The sequence below is a fragment of the Cheilinus undulatus genome, linkage group 9 (genome assembly GCF_018320785.1).
Source record: "Cheilinus undulatus linkage group 9, ASM1832078v1, whole genome shotgun sequence".
NCBI classification, from domain to species: Eukaryota; Metazoa; Chordata; class Actinopteri; order Labriformes; family Labridae; genus Cheilinus; species Cheilinus undulatus.
In genome coordinates, this window is record NC_054873.1 from 17,216,465 (window position 1) to 17,240,125 (window position 23,661).

A 23,661-nucleotide genomic window follows, 5' to 3' on the forward strand; every position below is an offset into this window, starting at 1 on the left:
CTGTTTTGTTACACTGTCATTCACTGCATGGCTCCCTCTTTTCAGCTAAGTTGGTTTATTCTACAAACTAAAAAATGTTACTAATAATATCAGGAGTGCACTCTAGGTTTGCTGAAATGGGGTGGCTCACCTGTTTGTGTAAGTGGACTGGTCAGAGGAGTAATTTCCGGGAGCTGGTTGGCCCAAAACAGTGATTAGCAGTTTGTCTGAGGTCAGAGGAGACTTTGTTGTTAAGTGAATCACTTGAGTAAAGTCCTGTTGTGTTGGAAACAGCTCCAGCTCCACCATAGCGCTTTAACATTCACCTGCACATGTATCTAGCCACCTGCTACCTGTCTACTTCTCTTACAAGGCTATATCATATCAGATTAAAGACTTAAATAACTTGACACTGGCTGGAGAGAAATATTCATATGAAAAGGAGAAAAAGATCACATCATTAGGTGTTATGGAGAGGAGGATGTTCGCTCTACCTGCCTCAGAAATCTTTTACCAAGAACAGCAACTAGCAAAAACGAGCATTTTGATTTTGTTCCTCCAGAGAAAAACTTTTCAAAAATCTACCATGGTTTAAAAAATATGAGATGCAATGTTGCACAGTGAAAACCATAACTTGCAAATTAAATGCACAAAAAATGGTACTTACATGAAGAACTAAAAAATAATCGTATATTAAGTTAAATTTCAATATTGGGAAAAATTATTGCAATATAAAAACATACGGCCAATATTAACTATTCTGCTCTCGCTTAACGGGACAGCTTAGCGGATAGCTACTATCTTTATCCACAGAATAAAAACCCAAGAAACTGGAGTTGAGTTAAGGGCTCTAGTATGGATTCTTCTTATTTTTTTTGTTCTAGTGTAAAAGACATGAAATAATGTCTTAACAAAGTTCTCATGCACATATACATGGTAAAACAACTCAATATAGCACATAGCTGTCACATAAAAAGTAAATAACTTTAGAGAAGAGGCCGACTGGCCTTTTTAGCATCTAAGCTAATGTTGACAATGTTTTAAAAGGCAAATGCTAATCCCGGTTAGCATCTTGACTCAGATCTGATTATCTTTCTTACGGTGTAAACAGCACAAGTCAAATTAAATCTGATCATCTCATAACAGATTCAGTCCATTTTTACATGTGGTACTAAATCAGACACATATCTGATCTTTTGGAATTAAACAGCGTTCCTATTGAATGTGACTCTGACATCATTCTGAAACGACACCTCACAGTGCTGTGCCACCTGGTGACAGTATCTACAGAGGAAGGAGTCAGTCATTATTAGTGAAAATAAATATGGAAGCCAGCAGTGATGGTGGCAAACAGTGAGGTGTTAGACCTCGTGTTTGAGGCGATATTTATACACAAGCAACACTTAAAGGACTGCATTGTAAAATGGCCTGTTTTTGAAAATGTTTGATAGAAATGGCCAAACATGGCCATAGAAGGATGTGGCTGCAGTGCAAAAGGAATATCAAAAGCCCTAAAGCTAAGTTTGAAGATTCAAATCAATGAGGTAGTCATGGTCAGCTCACGTGTCTGTTTAACAAAAGCTGGACTTTATTTTGGGGGACAAAACAAGTAAGAAGCCACCAGAGCTGCTGGATAGCTCTGTGGCTGCAGCTGAAGAGGAGCATCAAACTCCAACTGTGTCCATGTTGACTCCCAGTAAACACCATGCTGTGCATGGTGTAATTGTTTTTCTACTGCACATGCAGGTCAGCTCAGGGCTGTGACCTGTTCACATGGCAGTCTGCATACAGGCTTTATTTGAAAGAGAGTGCGAACAGAATTAATTAAATAAACCAGAATTGAGCACTTAGGCTAGAATGCTAGACGCAATCACTAAACTCCCCTGCTGATGTCCATTTCACTCAAAATAGAGTTCAAACCAACTCTGAGAAGTTTAACCCTGAGCTATCAACACCCTAACTCGTGCTGTTTATGGATGTGATGTGGAATCATTCTCTCTCTATGATGAATGAGAGGTTTTGAAAATCTGTGGCAGGGTGGGTCTCCTACATATGTAACAAAGCAGAGGTTCAACCTCAAACTAAGGCAATGCATACTGACAAAGAATATGCACTATCCATCCCAGGGGGCCACTTAAAGTCACATGTGGGATGTCTAACTCAGTGGATAACTTCTCTCATGTTGCAAATATGTCTCACATCAAAATCAACAACAGAGGTACCAGTACCAGTAGTCATCAGCTCTTTTGAGTTGTCAAGTGAATAATTCTCTCGCTATGTGCTACTGTATAGTCAACAGAGGTGGAAAAAATACAAGATTATTGCACTCAAGAAAAATACAGTTACTCTGGTTTCAACTTCAGTAGAAGTGAAAGAACTGTTTTACAAATGTATTTAAGAAGAACAAGCACCCCCAAAAAATCTATTCATCTACAGTAATTTGAGTAATTGAAGCTCAGGGTTTGTTCATGCAGGGAGCAGTTGTCACATGCTGAGCCATGATCAGCTGACGGCCAGCTGATCCAATTATCGCCTCCCAGCCCTCACAGGCAATCACAGCTCTTTTGCTCAATACAGTAGTCCATTTGAATATGACATACTTCTCACTAGCTGAGTTTCAATTACAGTTTTTTACCAAAGTAAAAGCTGTCTCTCTTAAATTTCGACTAAGTACAATTGCGATTTGAAAGTGTTTCCATTGAAGGGAGTTTCGGACATTAGCTTCACAGTTCTCTTAAAATCTCATTTCACGAGACTCCACTGTAAGCAAGCTTGACGTTCAAAACCTGTTGCATTTTGGTATGGTTATGATTGTATGTACAGCGGTTGTCTTAATAATTTAGAACAAAAGATGAGGCAGCCCAGAGGCAAAGTGCGTATGTATGGCAAAACCCACATATAAGGGTATAAGTAAGATGTTAAGAAAAGTTTCATCTCTCCTTCTGTCCACACGGACCATGCCATGTTGTTTTGGAGTGAACTGGTCATGTGACACCGTACATTACATCCTGTGATTTGTAAATGTGGAAAAAAATGTGTCCATTGCACTTTTGCGATACATATTATAATGCCAAAAGTATTCACTCACCCATCCAAATAATTAAAATCAGTGTTCCAATCACTTCCATGGCCACAGATGTATAAAATCAAGCACCTAGGCATGCAGACTGTTTCTACAAACATTTGTGAAAGAATGGGTCGCTCTCAGGAGCTCAGTGAATTCCTGCATGGTACTGTGATAGGATGCCACCTGTGCAACAAGTCCAGTCATGAAATTTCTTTGCTCCTGAATAATCCACAGTCAACTGTCAGTGGTATTATAACAGAGTGAAAGTGACTGGGATCGACAGCAACTCAGCCATGAAGTGCAAGTGCAAGATGCAAAGCGTCAGATGCAGTGGTGTAAAGCTCACTGCCACTGGACTCTAGAGCAGTGGAGACGCGTTCTCTGGAGTGACGAATCGCCCCTCTCCATCTGGCAATCTTATGGACGAGTCTGGGTTTGGCGGTTGCCAGGAGAACGGTACTTGTCTGACTGCATTGTGCCAAGTGTAAAGTTTGGTGGGGGGGGGGTTATGGTGTGGGGTTGTTTTTCAGGAGCTGGACTTGGCCCCTTAGTTCCAGTAAAAGGAACTCTGAATGCTTCAGCATACCAACAGATTTTGGACAATTCCATGCTCCCAACTTTGTGGGAACAGTTTGGGGATGGCCCCTTCCTGTTCCAACATGGCTGTGCACCAGTGCACAAAGCAAGATCCATAAAGACATGGATGAGAGAGTCTGGTGTGGATGAACTTGACTGTCCTGCACAGAGTCCTGACCTCAACCCGATAGAACACCTTTGGGATGAATTAGGGCAGAGACTGAGAACCAGGTCCTCTCATCCAACATCTGTGTGACCTCACAAATGTGCTTCTGGAAGAATGGTCAAAAATTCCCAAATACACACCCCTAAACCTTGTAGAAAGCCTTCCCAGAAGAGTTGAAGCTGTTATAGCTGCAAAGGGTGGACCGACGTCATATTAAACCCTATGGATTAAGAATGGGATGTCACTTAAGTTCATATGAAAGTCAAGGCAGATGAACAAATACTTTTGGTAATATAGTGTACTTCTATATCGAAACGGTTGAAAAACCTCCACATGAGACAAAACACTTTTTAGCAATATTTGAGAGGTTTTTCGAAATTGAAAAAAAATGTAAAACTGTATATCTATTTTGCAATAAAATGGTTAAATGTATATCGAGAGTGTTCCTGACTGAAATGTAATTGGTTACTTTCTGCCTCTAGTATTGTTTTAAAACACTTCATATGGAAAACTGTCAAAAGACAGAAAGTTTGCTTGAAAGTTACTGAAGTATATCTGCAGTGCACTGTACAACGGCTAAAGCAGTGAGACAAATATTCTCAACTTGGGAGAGACTGTTGCACTATGTGCTCTGTTTGATCGTGCTGGCTCTTATCCAAAGCGTCTTACAGCTTAAACAGAGCACAAAAGTCGACATGACTATTACACTAACCTCTTTTAAATTAACCTTATTGATTCCTGTAGCTAAATTCTCTTGTCTTTTCTTTAAGTGAGGAGTTAGAAACAAAACAGATCCCCATGAACCAGCTCAATAAAACTCAGCAGAGAGTGCAGAAGCTGCCCTCCTATAGACGCCTGAGCTATACTAGCAGCACCAGTGTAATAGCAGCTGTCAAGTGTAGCCCTTGCTGCGGAAACACACCATTTTCATTCGGATTCAAACACTTATGTGTGTTACACAGACAGATAAATGCAGGAAAACAACCTCACAATCGCACACAGCCCCTGAAAAACACACTCATAGTGTTGCTGTATTATAAATGAGCCTCTTCCATCCTGTTACACTTCAGTGTCGCTGCAGTCGGGGACATAATCACCACAACATACACAGAATCACCTTAGCGGTAGTGTTCAAACAGTCGGAGGGAGAACATGCTTCTGAGACAGACAGAATTCACACAAGGATACAATTACAGGGAGTCTTGCTCTGCAGCTGAAAGGATGCTTCTAGCAATTGTGTTGTTTGCACTTGGAATGAGTTTGGTAGCCGGAGAAAGGAGAGGGAGTGGGTGTATGTGTGTAGGGGGAAGGGGAGGGGAGCGGGTGCTGGGTGTGGCCCCCCACGCTTGTTTACACAGAGACAGATAGATATCTGGATGTGGAGATATTAAAAAAGCCCAGGCAATGGAGAGAGGAGGAGGCCAACGCTAATGAGGTGGCGTGGCTGAGCATCACCTGGCATCAGGACATGAGAGCACTATAGCCTGGGGGTGTTTCTCTCCCCCCACTCCTCCTCTCCCTTAGGTCCACATCTCCTAATGCCATGCAATGTAGCGCTGACAGCTACCTTCAAAAGCATCAGCAGGGGTGCACTAAACAGAAAATCCCCCACTGCTCACTGCTCTTCTGTTTTCTCAGACACAAAAAACAGACAGATAGAAAGATACAGCAGTGAATTTCTTATGAACACGCATGCTCATATCCACATATGAATCGGCCTGTTTCTTCTATTTCAGCTCTCCCTCCTCCTGCCTCCACCCTCTGCACCCAGAGATAACAGCCTCCCCTTTGGGCAGGCAGGCAGGCGGTGGCGAGGACAGCCATGGATGTGTTCTGGCTGCTATCTAATGAGCGTCGGAATGTCACCGTGGGCCTGTCTGCCGGTCCCAGCCAGCCGAGCAGCCGTACATGTGGAATCAGCACAGTCTATCAAACAGCTGGCAGACAGCTCAGCTCTCTCTCTCTCGCTTTTTCAGCCCTCTCTCTTGCTCTATATGCCTCTCCTTGTCTATTTTCTGATCACAAACATGCAGAGGCCTAGGTTTGCTTCTCTCGCCCAGCCTCCTCCCCTTTCGCCCAGCATCACTGACTTAACATAGACATCCCAAATGAAGAATGGAGGCGAGCTCTGCCATAAATAACGCCCCTGCCTTCTCCCTCGCTACGCAAAAGGTGAAGCATTGAAGTGAGAGAGCGTAATGACAGAGAGGTGCCAAAAGCGTCAGGAGCTTCTTCCTATAACTGTCTTTTGTTTCTTTCATTCCTTCACTTATAACTCAACCCCCCCTCCCTGGCTTTTTTTGTGCTACCTTCCTGCGTGGAGCACTTCTGAGTGTTGTCTACACAAGAGGACATCAAATGGCCTGCCTTCACAGAGCTGCTGGAGTTGCTGCACCATGCAGAAGTGCTGCTGTCTCAGCGGCTGTGCAGCGAGATTAGAAGATACCAGCCAGCGAGGAGGTGGGAAAAAGAAGAAAACTGTCGACAAATGATTGTGGCGTCTCTCCCTGTCCCAAAACAACACTGTCACTTTGGTGCATTTTGTGATCTCAGTTGAGATGGCCCCCTGAGAGGATTTGAGTGCTGCCATGTCTTTGGTTCCACAGCCCAAAAGCTTCATCCTGAGTTCATACTTTAATCTGTGTGACTGTGATGGGGCTGTAAATGCTCTCATTTGGATTGGAATGAGTGCTTGACAAAGACGTAACGTGGGAATAACAGGACAGGATATGAAAAAGTAAAGCCTGGGGGCGCAGATGGCCTAGTGCTTAGGTCGCATCTCGTGCGCGGGCGGCCTGGGTTCAAGTCCAGCCCATGACTTTTCCCCCGCTCCCTCATCCTGGTTTCATCCACTCTTATCTCTCCAATAGAGGCAAAAAAAGACCAAAAAACAAATCTTTAAGGAAACAAGTCAAGCCTGGACTTGCATCCTTGACAGCTTCATTTTGCACAGTGCTATTGACTTAAGCCCACAAACTAGGGCTGTCAGGATATAAAGCAGGTCAAAATTAACTTATATCATACAGGTTTCAAAATAAAAGTCCCAGGCTGTGTTGCAGGACATTGGCTGCAATTTTCATGGATTTATTCCTCTCCAGGCCTGCCCACAGAATTGACCGGGGCCCTGGAAAAAAACAGTAAATGGGCAATTCCAGTTGTGATTTATTGATGATATCAATGCATGGATCAGTAGTATTGGTACTAGAGCCTTGACCAACAGAGCTGAGCTGGGTTCTGATTCATGATACGTTTTAACCCCTTTTCACCACTATTTCTGCCCATTTTGGCACATTTGTTTCCAAATTAAACCATTTTTTGCTAATTTTTTTAACCTCTTTTCACTACTTAAGCTCTCATTTTTGCTCTTTTTGACACTTCTAACCACTTTTGACACTTTTCACAATTTTTACTCCTCATCTTTCACCATTTATTCCATCTTTTGACCTATTTTGCCACCTATAACTCATTTTTTACAATCTTCAACCACTTATAACTGTTAAATATGACCATTTTTGCCAATTTTCACCTTTGTTTAGCAAATATCTAATTGTTTCCCCTGAAAGCTATGACAGGTCCTTCTACTTTATTCTCTGGTATCCTGCTTTTTGTGCACATCATGGCTTGGCTATGAAGCCTGAGATTGCTCTCCTAATGATTTAGTCAATGTGCCCATCCACATTTTCAACATTACCAAAAAAAAAAAAAAAAAGCTTATTCTGTTTTGAGAAAGGGGAGTTTCATTTTGAAAATGCTGTATTACAATAAATAAACGTTATTTCCTGTTGCCTTCATTCAGGTTAAATATGAAAATATAGTTATCACAGATTAACTTTACAATTTTTTTTTTTTTTGCTTTACCATGATTTTGCTGATCTCCATGGGCCGCCCATTTGGCTGGACCCTAAAGCTTTCCCCTTATCCGCCCTTATGGACCGCCTTCTTCCTCTCCTATGCACCAGCCTTGTGCAAAAAATATAGATATTATCTTTTTGTTTTTAAATGTGGCATCCAAAATGATCTCATTTTGACAGTCTTACACTCTTCTTTCCCTCCTTCCCATTCATACCGTGCTAGTACAGGCTGCTTAAACACTCAAGCAGTGGATAAACTCCTGCAAGGGGCCCATTTACCCTCATTATACATCTCTGGGGGTGTTGTCCTATTCTAATCTGATTATTCACTGATTCATTTACGCAATCCAAGCACCCCCCCCCCGCCCCTGCTCACCCCACTTTTTTCGCAGGGATCCAGTGTTGCCTTTTGTTCAGACAGGTGGCAGTTTGAGGGGCCCCAGACTATGTCTGCAAACAGAGCTGCAATCCACTGTATGCAAGAGCTCTTACAGTCTCTTAGGAGGCAAATGGAATGAGGAAACATGGGACTAGGGTACCAGATTTTTAAACTTTGACACATTTGTGTCCATAATGAACAATACAAATACCATGCCAAGAAACGTGTCTTGTTTTTAAATAAGTAAACTTCTGCACAATGTCAAACTTGGACTATTCTATTAAATGTTCTCTCACTCATGGAAGCTTTTGGGTAAAATATGACTACAGATTGAGAGTGTTTTAAACATTTTGCACTCTTCAGTATCATCCAGATAAAGGAGAGTGTAACATCTAAAACACATGGTATTAAAAAGTCTTGAAAATCATTTTGACTAAAAGGTTTTCATTGGGATTTTCTTTGGATAGCTGTCAGATTAACACGTCTTTTTAGACCCAATATTGATATAACCACACTGATTTGACTGCAAGCGGTTTAGATCTGCAAATAAGCATGTCTAAAGCTTCAACTTGACTCATTTTTCCATTCTATGCAGGATAATAAAGGAAATGTGTGTGCATGAGTGACTTTACCTTGAAAGTGGAAAGCTCTAGACTCGCTGTGGAAGCCCTGGACCTGAGTAACTCCATCAAAACCTTCTCCAAGCATTAGTTCATCAAACACGCTGATCCGCAGGGCAGGGTCAACCCCAAAACCTACAACTAATGTGGAAAGACACAAAAACAAGATTGTCATTGTTATGAGGAGGCAAGGACACCTGTGATGCTCTGATAAAGCCCTGCTGCTGTCAGAGGAAGAGATGGGAGGTTACTGCTCTGTTAAAGGATGCTATACAAAGCAAGGGTGAGTATTTTTAAGGATGATATGTGGAGAGTTATTCAAAACAGAACATTGTGAATATCTTCTCATGCATTCTTAATGTTGTTCAAGGTGTTACAGTAGTCATAGACAGTCTGTGTCCTACCTGAGGTGGCGCAAAATATGCCGAGAACCAGAAATAGCTGTAATAATCCCATGGTGAATGTGTAAAAAATAAATTAGTCCATGTTTTATGTCCACTTTCGATAGACAGGGTTGTTCAATCACATGCGAACGATGCTTTTTTTTAACCCTCACGCGGAAGGCTACAGATTACCAATCCCAAATACGGATGGGTCCACGCATCATCACCACAACTTTAGATGCCCAGTGATGCAAAAATGATGCAAATCCAGGTGGCAAAGGAGGGTAAAAAAAGAAAGATGTCAGGATGAAGAAATTATTCCTCGTAACGCAGGGTGTGCTCCATCAGCAGCACCATCCGCGGCACAGGTGGCTGAGAGAGGACGCACAAAGCGAGCTGCCTGCTGCCGCTCCACCAGCTGAACAGACGCTCCGACAGCAGAGAGAGAGAGAGGGAGAGAGAGGGAGGAGCAGGGAGGAGAGAAGGTGAGGAGGGGTGGGGGCTGTCGAGGAGTAAGGCAGAAAGACAGAGAGGGACTGTGGAGCCCCCTTGTGGCCAGAGATGAGACAATAATATCAAAAATAAGCCGTCTGCTCCTGATGAGCAGCCACGCCTTTAACCAAGAGTCATGTCTACACTGCACTTAAACCCTGAGAGGGAAAGTTATATCAGGATAACTTAATGAGTGAATACTTTTTAAGTTTTCTAAAATTTGCTCTATTACTTGTTCAAAATGAATGTCAAGAGGAAATACTATCGACGGTGCAACTTTGATATCCTTCCCCTTTATTCAAGTTGGTAAAACCAATCTAGTGTAGGGTTAGATCATCTTAGTGACTTCATTTACCTGGCATGCCAGATAAACTGTTTCATTATCTCTACTGTATGAATATATCTGACATTCATCTTGGAAAACTCCAGTACAAAGCGTTTGGAGATGGTATGACTTAAAAAAAATCTCAGATGGTGATTGGACAAATGTCTGTCACAAGAAGAACAAATGTCACAACAAGAAAAAATGAGGTAGTAAAGCGTGCACAGCTGAAATCTAAGCTCTACTGGCTGGCTCTGCGGTGATATATGACCAGTGGAGTTTCCCATGAAAGTTTAAAAAAAAAGTTTCTCAACGAGGCGGGGATAAACATGCAAAAAAAGCCTTTAATAAATAAATGTATTATTTAATGTAGCTCTTTGCTCTGTTTTAAAAAACAAATGTCCATTTCTAATAAAAGTGCAGCTTTACTACAGCTCCAGCCACGCTAATATCCAGCCAGCACATCCTTGTGGACTCCACATGGCTTATATGTGGGCTACAGTGTGGGCCCCATGTGGGTTTGTCCATGTGTTCCATGGTGGCCCCAGCTGTGATTGACCATGTGAACTACAAGTGTGGATCAGCCTATATGAGTGCCATATAAGCCCCATCTCCAGAGAGCCAAGACAGATCCTACTTGTAGTAAACATGGGCAATCACAAGGATCTCTAGGTGCGGCCTATATGAGTCTCTTATGGGCTGATCCACACTTGCAGTTCACATGGGCAATCATAGGTCCCATGGAGAAGAGCGAAAACATCTTTTCCGCCATGAAAAGCTTTCAGTGTTATTTTTTGCTCTTTATTTCATACAGAAACGTCCAATTCTGATAGAACTGCCACTACATCCAAACTAATCGCTGCGCTGGCGGCAGCCATTGCTATCAGCTTTCAGTACAACTAAATCCCGCCTGTAACTACTGCCTCTTTCTCCTCAAATGATTTGTCCGAACAGTTTTCAGTTCCTCACAAATGTTGTAGATTGGAGCTTTTCAAGATGGATTTGCCAGATGACAGACAGGCAAATCCAAGTTATGACTGATTATCGTTAGCCTGATAGCATATAGCCAAATAGTGATTTCTGCCTTACTATACTATCCTGTTAATTCATTGTGCCTTATTTTTCTGAAAACCTTAAAATATGCTAACCGTATGCTTAAATTATTTTTTTAATGGCTGACAAGACAAAGAGCCAGTATTAGCAAGGATAATGTGATGGCCAATCAGCTCTCAGGGGGGTTGTAGTTGGCATAGTCGAGCTTCCAATAGGCAAGCTCGGCTATAAAGCATAGCAGAAGGGTACACTTTCTCTGCAGAAATTAGTGAGTTTATGGTGAAAATGAGCCAAAAACCAACTCTTTTAGTCTTGAAAATAATCTAGCCCTCATCCAAGAGGCTTCACCTGTTCTTCAGACAGGTGGAAGGTCCCTGAGCATGTAAACCTCTTAGGTGTTCTGTTTATGTTCCATGAGGTCCCAGGAGTCATCAAGGTCACACTGTGGTAATGAGCGACAGGAGTTTGATGTATTTGAGTGTATGTTGGTATCCTCGGCTTGGCTAAGAAATGACTGTTCTTTTTTCCTTTTGAAAACCATCTGTCCTCCCTATCCTTAAAAGGCCCATGAGAAAATTCTGCCATAAATACTTTAAATGCCATAGCTTAAGAGTGATGACCTCTTGTGAGCATTAAGTAGGATCCTATAAATTAGTGAAGCCATCCAGTGAAGATATAGATTGTCTTTCCGGCAGGTGGTGCACACAGACAAATCCAAATGTAGTGCTTGGCTGTCCGTGTGACTCAGTCTTGTTAATGGCTTTTTATAGAACACAGATGCTTTGTGCTTTAAATATTTGTTTGTTCCTCTTGCATCGTCTTCATCCGTGGGACCAATTAGCCTGTTGAAACATGACTGTTTCATCAGCAGCCACATCATGCTGGTGGGTTTTTTCCTCTTTCTTTTTAAAAGAGGCAGATAAAGAGTTATATTTCCCTGAATCCCATTAAATTTCCTGCCAAATAGACATGAATCAAAGCCTTTTTTTAGAAACAGCCTGCTCAGAGGCATACCAAGTCCTTAAAAAGTCCAGAAAAATCCCCGGACCGCTGGGAAAGTCTTTTGTCTTTTTTTTTTTTTTTTTTTTTGGCCATGCATGTGTGTAGAAGTAGAGTTGAAAGTGAAGGCCAGCAGATTGTGCAAAACTGCTCAGTTTCCTGAGATGAACCTGGATTAACACCAATGCATAGATATGAATTCAGGAATGTCAACTACATGTTTCACCATGACCGATGCAAAATAAGTCACACTGTAAAAAAAGAAAAAGCTGTTTTTACAAGGGAAACCCTGATCAGTTATTTTGCAGCCAATCACCTATGAGTGAGATCAGATGATTGCCAACACCCATCATATTTTGTATTTTAATCTATCATCCGGTTCAATAGCTGGTCAGTCAGACTGGATAATGGAGTGGGTAACAGGGGCAGCAAACTCTGGAGTGTCATTTGGCGATAGACTTTGCTGACGATGCTGTGGTGCTTGCAGAGTCTGATGATGTCCTTGTGGGGGCTCTTAACTTGTTAAGTGAGGAGGCTGAAGCATTGGGTATGCACGTCTCCTTGACCAAAACAAAAATCCAGGCATTTAGGGATGCCTTGGATGCTGCCATCGAATCTGTGTCTGTGAATGGTGAGCGTGGGAGTTTAAGAGGAGTTCACCTACTTTGGCAGCGTAACCCAACAATCTGCTGACTGCTGGGCTGAGTTCAACTACAGACTTGGACTTGCGCAGTGTGGAACAGCATGGCGTCCATAATATGTGAGCACACAGATGAAAGTCAGAGTCTTTTGGTTCTTGGTCCTTGCGGTCTTACTCTCTAGTCTTACATACTCTTGTGAGACCTGGATGTTGATCAATGGCGCCGGCTGGACTCCTTTGTCAAGACTATTCTTCTGCACATCTTTGGGTATCATTGGCAAGACAGTGTCTAATGCTGATGTGCTGAGGAGAGAGAGGATGGGAGGGTTCAGCTGCCTGATGCGGGAGCAACAGGTGCATTTTTATGGGCACCTGGTGCACTTTCCAAAATCTGATACAGCTCACCATATACTGGGTACCCAGGACCCAGTGGCGACCACTTGCCTCTTGGAGAGGAGCAGTTGAGAGGGATGGGGCATTGGGCTTGGTGCAGGCCTGGAGGATGTCAATCAGGCGGCCAGAGCAGTACAGGACCAAGGAGAACAGGATAATGGATATACAAAACAGTCTCTCTGGCATGTCAGGTTAGCTGGAGCTTATCCAAGCTTTCATTGGGTGAATGGCAGGGCACATCCTGGACTGGTCATCAATTTTTTGGCCTAGGGGGACGCCAGAGTACCTGGAGAGAACACACACATGCACAGCGAGAACATGTAAACTCCACACAGAAAGGCCCTGTCTGACCAGGATTCAATCCAGGATCTTTCGTTCTGAGGGGGAACAGTGCCAACCTCTGTGCTACAGCGCAACCTCGAATTTGCAATTATTCAAAATAAAAATAAAAAGAATACATTTCAAACTCATCATACTAGTAAAAGTCGATAGATATTGTAACCTATTATGAAACTGCAGCAAGGAAAAAAAAACATCCTGGGCAGGGGCATAGCTAGGGATTTTGGCCCCCAAGAAAGAATATTACACAGTGGCCCCCTTAACCAGCTAACCAAGCAACAAATGTTGTCATTTTTACAATTATCTATTCATTTTAATGTATTTTCAACCATAATTCCCCCATTTATGAGCAATATTTCTACTATGGTTACATGAAATTTATTTGAATTATTTCGCAGTGCTGGACTATACCATTTGGACATTTTTAAGGGTGGAGCAGGGCCAAAAAATATTATATTTTACTCTATTTGATATAGATTTCAGTCTGTTGACCTATTCATTTAGTCGCTTTTATTTAATAGTGGCACTAATTACTAAGAAAAAAGTAATAAAACACACTTTTCATTGCAGGCTTCTCAAGGGCCCCTCCCTACTGTGGGCCCAGGTAATCAGTACCCTTTTTCCCCCTTGTGCCAAGCCCATGGTCCTAAGCACCCAAGATTGGGTAATTTTTAAGTCTCAAATTATGCAGGGACTCCTGCCCACTGTCTAAACTGCACAAATATATTGGCAATGTTTTGGTACTATCATTTTTCCAATGGTTTGACACTGTGCAGGAATCTGCCAGCAATTTTTGATGAACTCAATTTTCTTCCACACAATTGTCTTAAGAAATTTTTCTTTTATTTAAACCTTGGGTCCTTAGCGATAGGAGTCGACCAGCATTGTTTTTTTTTCTGGGCCAATACCAATCGTAAATAGTTCATGTGAAATGGCACAGAGAAACACGGCATCAGCAGAAAACAGGAAGTGGAGTCAAACAGTCAGAGGCAGTGCCGCTCATGCCTTTGTGTTGATTGGTTGGTACTTGTGTGACAGACAGGACATCTGGTGACACCTCGAAGAGTTAAAATAAGACAGAGGGGAAGATTCACCGCACAGCGGAGCCAAAGTAGCACTCTTTTTGATGAATACATTTAACTGATTTTTATTAAAAATAAAACGCTGATATAGATAATCAGACGTGCCAAATTCAGCCTCACTGATAGGCCAGGCTGATCAGCAGTCAGCCCCTTCTTTTCTATCATCACAATATCAAAGATTATATTTCTTATATACATGGTATTGAAAAGAATAGAAGCAAAGCAAAAATGGACCAGATACACTGAATTTGGGTTAAACTGACAATGAGTCATTAGTGACCATGTCCAGTTGATTTTACAGTATGGTGACAAATCTGCCTATATCCAGCTCATAGTCAGATGCTTATGTATGGGTGTAAAGGCTAAAACAAAGGCTGGCAGTGGTCCTTAATGCAGTGGCAGAATGTCACAGCTGCTGTGTGAGAGGGCCTCCAACCCCTCCATTCATTATTTATAATACGAGATTTCTTCTGGGTGCAGACACAGGAAATGTAATTACTTTGTATTACCCACAAGTTGTCATTTCCTAAAGTGCCATCAGGAAAATAAGAGTCATTAAAGCGTGTGACCAGCCAAGAATGAAAAGTAATAACCTCACACAGTCCTGCTGCCCATGCACACAGTCACATTGAATCTCTCAGGGCAAGGGCAGCAGAACAGTGGAAGTCCTTGCCTTTATTTCTAAAAGACACAGATGGATAACGCTTTACAGAAGCTTCACTTTTAACTCTGTCACATATATAAATACTAACGCCTTAGACAAAAGGTATCATTTGCAGAAGCAGGATTTTAATCACTGTGGAAAAGCTGTTCCTATTGTCTCCACAGGGCTGTCCAAAGATTCATTGTTGTACAATTCCATGTCATATTGACCTTGCCTGTCTCTCAAATCTGATATTCATGAGTCATATCAGAACAGTGCACTCTAGCGATTTATTACATCTGTCTCCTACTAAGTTCAATATTCAGACACAGCAGACTCCTTGATGAATTCAAACAAGAGGAGAGCAGGAAGATGGCAATGAGGAGTCACCCCATACAACAAGAAGAGACGCACAAATTTTGAAAAATGAGAGCAGACACCTACTGGGATGTTTAAAATAACATGCAGAATGCTGATTCAAATGTTGATTTGTTTTAATTACGTCGTAAATCTTTATGATTTATTTATATGTATTTAAATTGTAGTGATCCCTTCATTTGAAATGTTTCTGGAGCATGTCTGAATTCAAGCTGCATGGCATTGATCTTTCCCAAAGACTCCCACACGAAGACTGTATAAAACATGGATGGAGTCTCAGCGGCATCACCCACTGGTTTTTGATGGGGCAGCTTGAAGCCCAGTAATATTAGTCACCATACTAATATGCAGACCCAAACTAATTTCTGATCAATACACCAGCACGCCTTCTGGTAAGAGCTTGCTGTCATATCAGTCATGCCTCTAATTACGCATGCAGCTCTTATGGCTCTTTCAGAACTAGATGCATGGCAGACGTGACAGTGATTACCACTTGGTTTCATTTTAGCATGCATGCTAGTAAGTCAGGGCCTCAGACTACCTGCATAAGGGCTGCATTTTGCACCTGGTACGTGTATATATGAAAAGAAATAAAGGCTCATCTTTTTTTTGTGTGTTTTTTTTTACCCAAGCCATGCATGTCTCTTGGTTCAAACTACACAGGATAATAATACAAAGAGAGCCACATTTACCTCGTTTTAACTCCATATAGGTTATTTGCGGGTTGAAAATATGGGGCCAAAGTGGATTCCATGGTGGCCCAATCTGTGACTGCCCATGTGGATTCCAAGTGGGATCTACCTGGGATCTGTAAGATGGGGCCTTTATGGGTCTCATATAAATTGTCTAGGATGGCCCCATCCAAAACCTGATGTTGATCCCACTACTAGTGTTTTCAGACAGACACGGTTCTGACTCTGGTTCCATTATGAAGTCTCAGAACCTGAACGGTGTCTGTGCATTTTGGCGAACCAGCATGTGTTCACACCAGTTTAAGCAGATCCAAAGTGGGAGGACATGATGGACATATATCACTACGTTCAGCTCCACTTTTGCTCAAGTCTTTCCCGTTGTCGCGGTATTCCTTCTTCAGTTTCTTGAGTTTATTAATTATTTGGTCTGGTGTTCAGGTGAAGCCAGTTACACGCCCACTGGTGATGTCACGGTTCCCAAGAAAGAACCAACTTTTTTGGTTCCAGTTGAGAACCAACTTTTCAAGTTTGAATGCGCCAGCGGTTCTAAATTAGGTTCAGGAACTGGGACTGGCACGGAGCCCTGCCAGTCTGAAAGGCCTATACAAGTCCACATAGGTAATCACAGGTGAGGCCATCAAGGAGCCCAAAGACAAACCTGTTTGAGAGCCATATTTGCAGCCCACGTATAACAAATATGGGGCCCACATAAACATGCTGGCTGGGTTCTGACTAATAAAAGCCTCTTCTCCAGGATTATGTTGATGCAGAACAGCAGATAAACATCTTATTCTGACATTGATGCAAGGTGTATGATATGTGGGTGTGCCATGTCTGTAAAGAGGGGTGATATCTGTTGATATAAATGTTAAAACAATAGATCACCGCATACCTATCAGACACCATATTTAGTATAGGGCATGAGTGAAGTCACTTTACCTGCTCCCATAGGCTGCCCATCCTTGTAAGCTGAAGTTAATCCTAATAAGCCAAAATAAGAACTGTGTTAAAATAGTGACATAAATTTCAGTAAAATTAAGTAAAATATATGAAAAAGTAAGATTTCCAGAAAGAATTTAAAACTGACCTCTACCTCTCCTGTTCAGCCATGCTCCTGAAGCAGATGGTTCTCATTCTGGCAGTGCCCTCTTGTGTGCACAGCAGTGGATTGCAGTGACAGTATCAGAGTATAGCAGTACTGAGAAACAACAGACAGTGTCACTCTAGGACCGTCCTGGGGCTAAATACTAGACGACCTGAGATAGGGATGACAAAACGTTGATGCAGGGACACAGCAGAGGGGGAGAAAATGAGAGGAAACCGATGTATTGGTTGGACCTAAGACTGGACCTAAGACTGCCCCCTACCTCATCTGAGATAAAGGAAAAAGGCTTAAAAATAAAGTTATTTGTAATGGATGCTTGTAAAAAGAAAAGAGGCTGAAATATGCTGCATTTAATACTGCTGAGTCATGTCATTGTGTTACCTGTAAAAGGTTTCTGAGTGAAATTCAAGCAATAAAATAGCTTTTTTTGGAGTCACCATATGCAGCTTATCTTGAGATTTTTAATACAATATTTGAAACAAGATTTTATTCTTTTAAGCAACAGGACTGTTTTCCAATTATACTGAAAATAAAAATGTTATACCTTTAATTATGTGGCATACCAGTAAGACCCTGTGGGCATGGGCAGCTGATAAGGGTCTTAAATTATTCTACACTAAAAAAACAGTTAATTTGCCATATGTTCACTCCTTTAATACATTTTCTAATCCAAAAGATTTTTTTCCCCTGAAAAAGCGCCATCAAGTCTCCAAAAATTAAGGCCTTTCAGCACTCTATGAATTTATTCCATAGTACTTTGAAGCGCATATCTCTAATGAGTTTAACATGCTCCAATGGCCAACTGCTGACACACTATTTTTGTTTCTCTTAACTTTACAACTGCACAGCCCCTTAGGTGTGAGTGGGTAGGCTTACATAACTGTTTGGAGACAAATGAAAAAAAAAGAGGAGATTAATTTTCCCCCAACACATAAAAGACCATGGAGGCATTTAAAAAAAATATCCACTCTGGGTGCTTTCATGGAAAGGCCACCTTTTGGGCTGAGAGAAGGAATCAGCTTGGAATAGAGGAAAGGTAGAAAGAGAGGTTAGAAGTTTGTTTCAAATGCAACAAGCTGCAGCAGAAACTCAAATCTTTTTCTCATTCCTAGTCAAAAACATGTTGTTGCACATTCAACCAAGAAGCCGAGATAAACATCTGATTTTATGATGACACAAACAAGGCCTCAGTTCCCTGTAATTTTTAATGTCCTAAATAAGATGTAACGTCTTGTTACTTCTGACAAATTTCATTATTTTTCATATCCAGTGCTTTCAGTCTTCATAAGAATGAAAATAACTGCAAGGCAGGTTAAATAAAGTAAAAAACTAGAAGAATATTTTTAAAAATCAGAGGCAGAAATGTCCAAATGCCAGAAGGAGGCACTGAGACAAAGATATTGATGTATGAATGTATTCAGGATTAATGTGTGATCAACCTTGTAAATTTTGGTGATGACTGGCATTAGCAATCAAAACTAATAAGGCAATATTGGTGTATTTTCACTGCAATAAATGTCCAAAAAAAGTAGTTCAAATTTGGGCTCTGGTCACAGCCCCACCCCATGGTTAAAGCTCAAAGTTTGCACAACTTTAGATTCTCTAGTATAAGCCAAAAAATTCTTAAGTCAATCAGATAAAAGTTTGTTAAAACATGAAACTTGTGAGCCAACCAAAAATGCTGAACTTTGACCTTTAGCTGTTTGTAGTAAGCTTCCTGTACATTTTAGAGGATGGCTCCAAGAGACTTTTTTTTTCGTCTAATTTTGATTCATATGTGTACCGATTTTCATGCATGCAGCTCTTACCCAACCCCCGATCTCACGTTTGATGGACTGGCATGATTCCACCAAAATACAAATGCTTCCACTGGGGGACAAGTTCTGCCAAGTTTGGTGAGTTTTTTTTGGTATGTGAAAGCCCCCAAAATAGCAACTCTTCTGACAGAAAAATGAAGCATACAGATAAAACAGGTTCCTCACCAACCCTAGGGCGGTGTTCGGGGCCTAAAATAAAAGACTAAACTAGACACTCTAAACATGAAAACTGTAAAGATGAGGAAACAAATACTTTAAAAGCCTTTATTATAATGGCCAAATCACAAATAAAGCCAACATGTTTGGACCAAGTAGGTCTTCATTAGTGCTAACACCTCATAACCTACAGCCAATGGCAGGCAGTCACATGACTCAAAGAGGAAAAAAGCTAGGTGAGAATCTTCAACCAGTATGGCCTTTCCCATTACCAGTTTGTACTGGACATTATATCCAAGGGCACCTGGCATTTCTTACACTTAAGTAACATTGAGTAACCAGTTATCTCCCAACTCAAAGAGTTGAAAATCAAGGAGATTGAGAGAGGAGCGACGTGTGGTAAAGGAGCCACAGGTTACAGCCTTCACAGAGGCAACCTAACTGCAGGGCAGTCAGCATCCCAATTTTTGGAAAAAAATGTTGAGATACATGATGCCATTAGATATGAAAATTTGTGGTGCTATTTACCACCAATGTATAAGCAGCAAATATGGCAATATATGCAACTAAGTTTTTGAAGTTACAGGCTAGACCAGGGATGTCCAAACTTTTTGCATTGGGGGTCACATACAGAAATATATAAGGATGGTGGGGCCACTTTCACTTTTCTTATCCTGAGGCCAGGTTGAAATATTCTCATTTTTTAGGATTTTGGGGAGGACAGATTTCAGAAGGCCGTGGTGGGCTCTAGCTACCACTGGCTCCGCCCCTGGAACATCATTGGTGCCACTATTTGCTGCTATAATCCACTGGGGTGTTATAAATAAGATTAGATATAGAAGACTCGATAATAAGATATCTTTATTATTTTGGTTGCCAATGTTTACTATTTATAGTGTCTTCTCAATTCAATCATTTAAAAAAAATCATTAAAAATTTGTCAAAATGTTTGTTTACAGTTTTCATACTGTAGCACTGCTTTGTGCTGAAACTGAGAAGAATAATACAGCCTAGCACAAGCTTCATGCTCTTGAGGGACATATTTCATTTAATTTAAAGAATTTTGGGGGGGCCACATTTGGCCCCCAGGCCATAGTTTGGACACCCCCTGGGCTAGACTAATACACCTGTGTCAGAAAAACTCTTTCTTTATTCATCCTCAGTCTTTGATTTTAAAGTGTGTTTTGAGGACTGAAGTTTTAGGTCTGGGCTTTATTTACACATTAATATTTGTATCAGCTACAAGTAATCTGGAAGTAGTGGCATGTCAAAAAATCTAATAGCATGAATCCCTAAATAAGAGCCAGATTGTAATGCGGATTTTTTTTTTTCTTTAGCAAATAGGTCAAATTAATACAAAGAATGAAATGTCATGAATGAGATCTAAGGTCTCATTTCAAGAAACATGACAAGAAAATTTTGCTTGCTGCAATGACAGCCAGTTTTACTCATTAAAAGCATTTCGAGCCTTACTTTTGCTTATATCATGTTGAAATAAGACGTCCATCTGGACTTGTCAAGTGAATTCAGCCTCTACTGAGTGGAACAAGATATATTAGACAAAAGAATAAGTCACATACATTTGAGTTAAATATGGACGTACTCTCCATTGAATCACAAGTATATGAATACTGAAGTTTTATAGACTGTCCGCGCAGCGCTGTTGCAACCTACAGCCACTCCCTCTCCGCCTGGATCCCATTGTGAATGTGTGCACTGAGCTGGCTCATTGGGCCCTCATGGTGAATGGCCCACAGCCATTCACTCAGCATACAGAAGCTCATTAGAACTCTATAGACACACAATTGTGAGACTCACATTAGAAACTTCCTCCTCTGGGCCACAGACACTGCGCACAAAGTGCCAGTTTGCTGCTAAGCTAAGCGCATTGTCTTCCTGATTCATAGAGCCTGGCCCTCCATTCATGATATTAAGTTCGAGTGGTGGAATATCAATTGCGTGTGCAATGGGCCGGTATCTTTTTAAGAGCTTTAGTGGGGTTAAAAAAGAGAGAAAAGGGATCTCAGCCGGTCTGCAGAGGCCTGGCTTTCAACAGGGCCATTGTGGGAATTGTGAAAGAAGGGACCCCGTTTTTTTCCCTCCATTTCCAAAAAAAAAGGAGATGGACATCAAATAAATTCACATGAACTTGCTTCAGGGTGTTTCTAAGAACTTCTGTTTAAGAATAGCCTAATTATACCTCCCTCTCCTGGAGAGCTCTATTGGAATCTGGCTAATTACGAAGTGGTGAATCTTAATGATGATACGCTCTTAGCCATGCCTTTTCAAGATGTGCACAAAGATGTGTGAAACTAGTTCGACCTAAAATATCAATGAGCAGAGAAATATGTGGTTTTTACAAGAGTGTACAATGTTTTCAAGTGTGCTGTCAGTTTTAGGGGCTTGATTCAACTTTAAAAACGGCCTCACATTCTTATTGGTTGCTAAAAGACAGTAAAGAAAGTAAGACTGCGTACATAAACTTACACTAAATGTCCTTAAAGACAACAAACAGGGCTATTTTAGGCAAAAATAGAGTTAATAGGACAACTAAAGATAAATGACTCTCCTCTGAACAAAAAGCCATAGGGGACTATGATAGTCTCTGGTCTCTGTGTGCCATGTTAACACACAAAAGTAAAAAAGTGCACACAGACACCTCCTAACACTCATCATGTGACACAGCGCTATGCCTTCTCCACCAGTCTGAGGAATAAAACCTCAAATTTGATTACAAGCAACCTTTGGCTCCCTGGCCACCACACAATAGGCCGAGCTGTCTGGGCCAATTTCCATGCTCAGCATGAGGTAACTACACGCGCGGACCGCAGCTCCCCGCCACCCTCCCGCACACACCCCGGCAAACTGGATATGCCTGTTTACTGTGCCTGAACTCTACGTCTGTCACCCTCTTGTTGGACTTTCTATTATGATGTTGAGGATCATTAGTTGCAGTGTGAAAGGTTACACAAGCCTCTCATTGGACGTGTTTGTACCAAAACATCCCGACATGTGGGTCTGTGTTTCTATTTTAAATTTGCAGTTGCAGCCTTCTAATATGGCATATCCCTGGTGTTGGGCCAAAACCTTTTATGTCCTTTTTTTTTTTTTTCAGAAATCAGAGCTATTCATCTGGCAGTGGGTTTTTACCGTTTTTAAACCTATAAAAAGTGTCATATCCCTAGCGTCAATGAAAAACCTTGTATCCCCATTCATTAATTTTTTCATAGATCAGTGGTGTACAGTGGATTTTTACCTTTTTTAAACCACTATAAAGTGTTATATCCCTGGCATCAGCCAAAACCTTGTGTCTCCATTTTTTCATTATTTTAGTTATTTTCATAAATCAGCTGACAGTGGGTTTTTACATTTTTTAAATCAATAAAAATGCCTGAAAGATGCGAGTATGACCATTTAATGTTAAATTACTTGCAAACATACAGCTTTTTTTTTCATTCCCTGAAAAGTGGAGATTTTGGAGATAAGAAGTTTGGCCCTACGTTTTGACTGCATATGGAGGCACACTGACCTCTTAGAACTGAAATCTACCACTTCTCGAAACGCCCATACAGGTTAAAAAATAAATAAATAAGTATAATAAACATTTGTGGGTGGGGGATGTTAAGTTGAGTTCCTGAAGAGATTCTTTTCTATTAAAATGTATTCTGATTAAGAAAATGTCAAACCTGTCAATCTGCAAGTATTATGTAAAATACAGTGTCATCAGCATATAACTAAAGGGCGGGACCTTATAATATGCAGTTTTTAAGGAACTCCTAAGCAAACATACAACTATTCACTTAATCTTACTGTTTTCCCATGATAATAAGTATATTTCTATTGTATTATCAAGGTATAGACTAATCAGGGGTTGAAATTAAACCAAATATTTACTCAAGTGAGAGAATGATTCACATCACAACCCAAAACAGCTGATGAGTACTGGGGTTCTTTCGCTCATGATTCTGGTGGATTGTTGTTGTTTCTGATGTGAGACATATCTTCACCATGTGTGAAGTTATCCACTGAGTTACCCTCCCACCTGTGGCTGTAAGTGTCCCTATAGGATGCATAGTGCGTATTCTTCATCAGTATGCTTTGCCTCAGTTTAAGGTTGCTAGAGGAGACCCAGCTTGCCACAGCTTCTCTAGTTATTGCAGCTCTAATTTGAAAATATTTCTTTCAAAAGTGTAGTTTTACTATATGTCGTGTCAACTTATATATGCAACTTTAAAATGTTAAATTTAACTCTTTGTGAGTTTAATCTATATTTGAATTTTGTTTTGTATTTAAATATAATATAAAGGTGTGACTTTACCTGAACATGGTTGAGATCTATTCTCTTGTTGTTGTTGTTGCCAATAAGGAAAGATATTTAACTGTACAACTCCTCAGTAGCTATCCAGTACTCAGTACATTGAGTAAACTTTAAATTACATACTTTTTACTTGTACTGGTGTAGATTTATAGACCAGTACTTTCACCTCTACTTTAGTCAATTTTAGCCAGAGCAACTGTATTTTTGAGTA

General features: G+C 41.0%; 1 protein-coding gene across 1 annotated transcript in view; it reads right to left on the reverse strand.

Moving 5' to 3' along the window:
* The window catches only part of nell2a (neural EGFL like 2a), a 152,558-nt gene extending 143,133 nt beyond the window's left edge, over positions 1-9,425 (reverse strand). Inside the window, exons 1-2 of the mRNA XM_041795785.1 lie at positions 9,043-9,425; positions 8,651-8,779 (exon numbers count right to left, since the gene is read on the reverse strand). Coding sequence (XP_041651719.1) covers positions 8,651-8,779; positions 9,043-9,094 — 181 coding nt within the window. The 5' untranslated portion in view covers positions 9,095-9,425. The remainder of the gene's footprint in view (positions 1-8,650; positions 8,780-9,042) is intronic.
* Between the last annotated feature and the right edge of the window lie 14,236 nt (positions 9,426-23,661).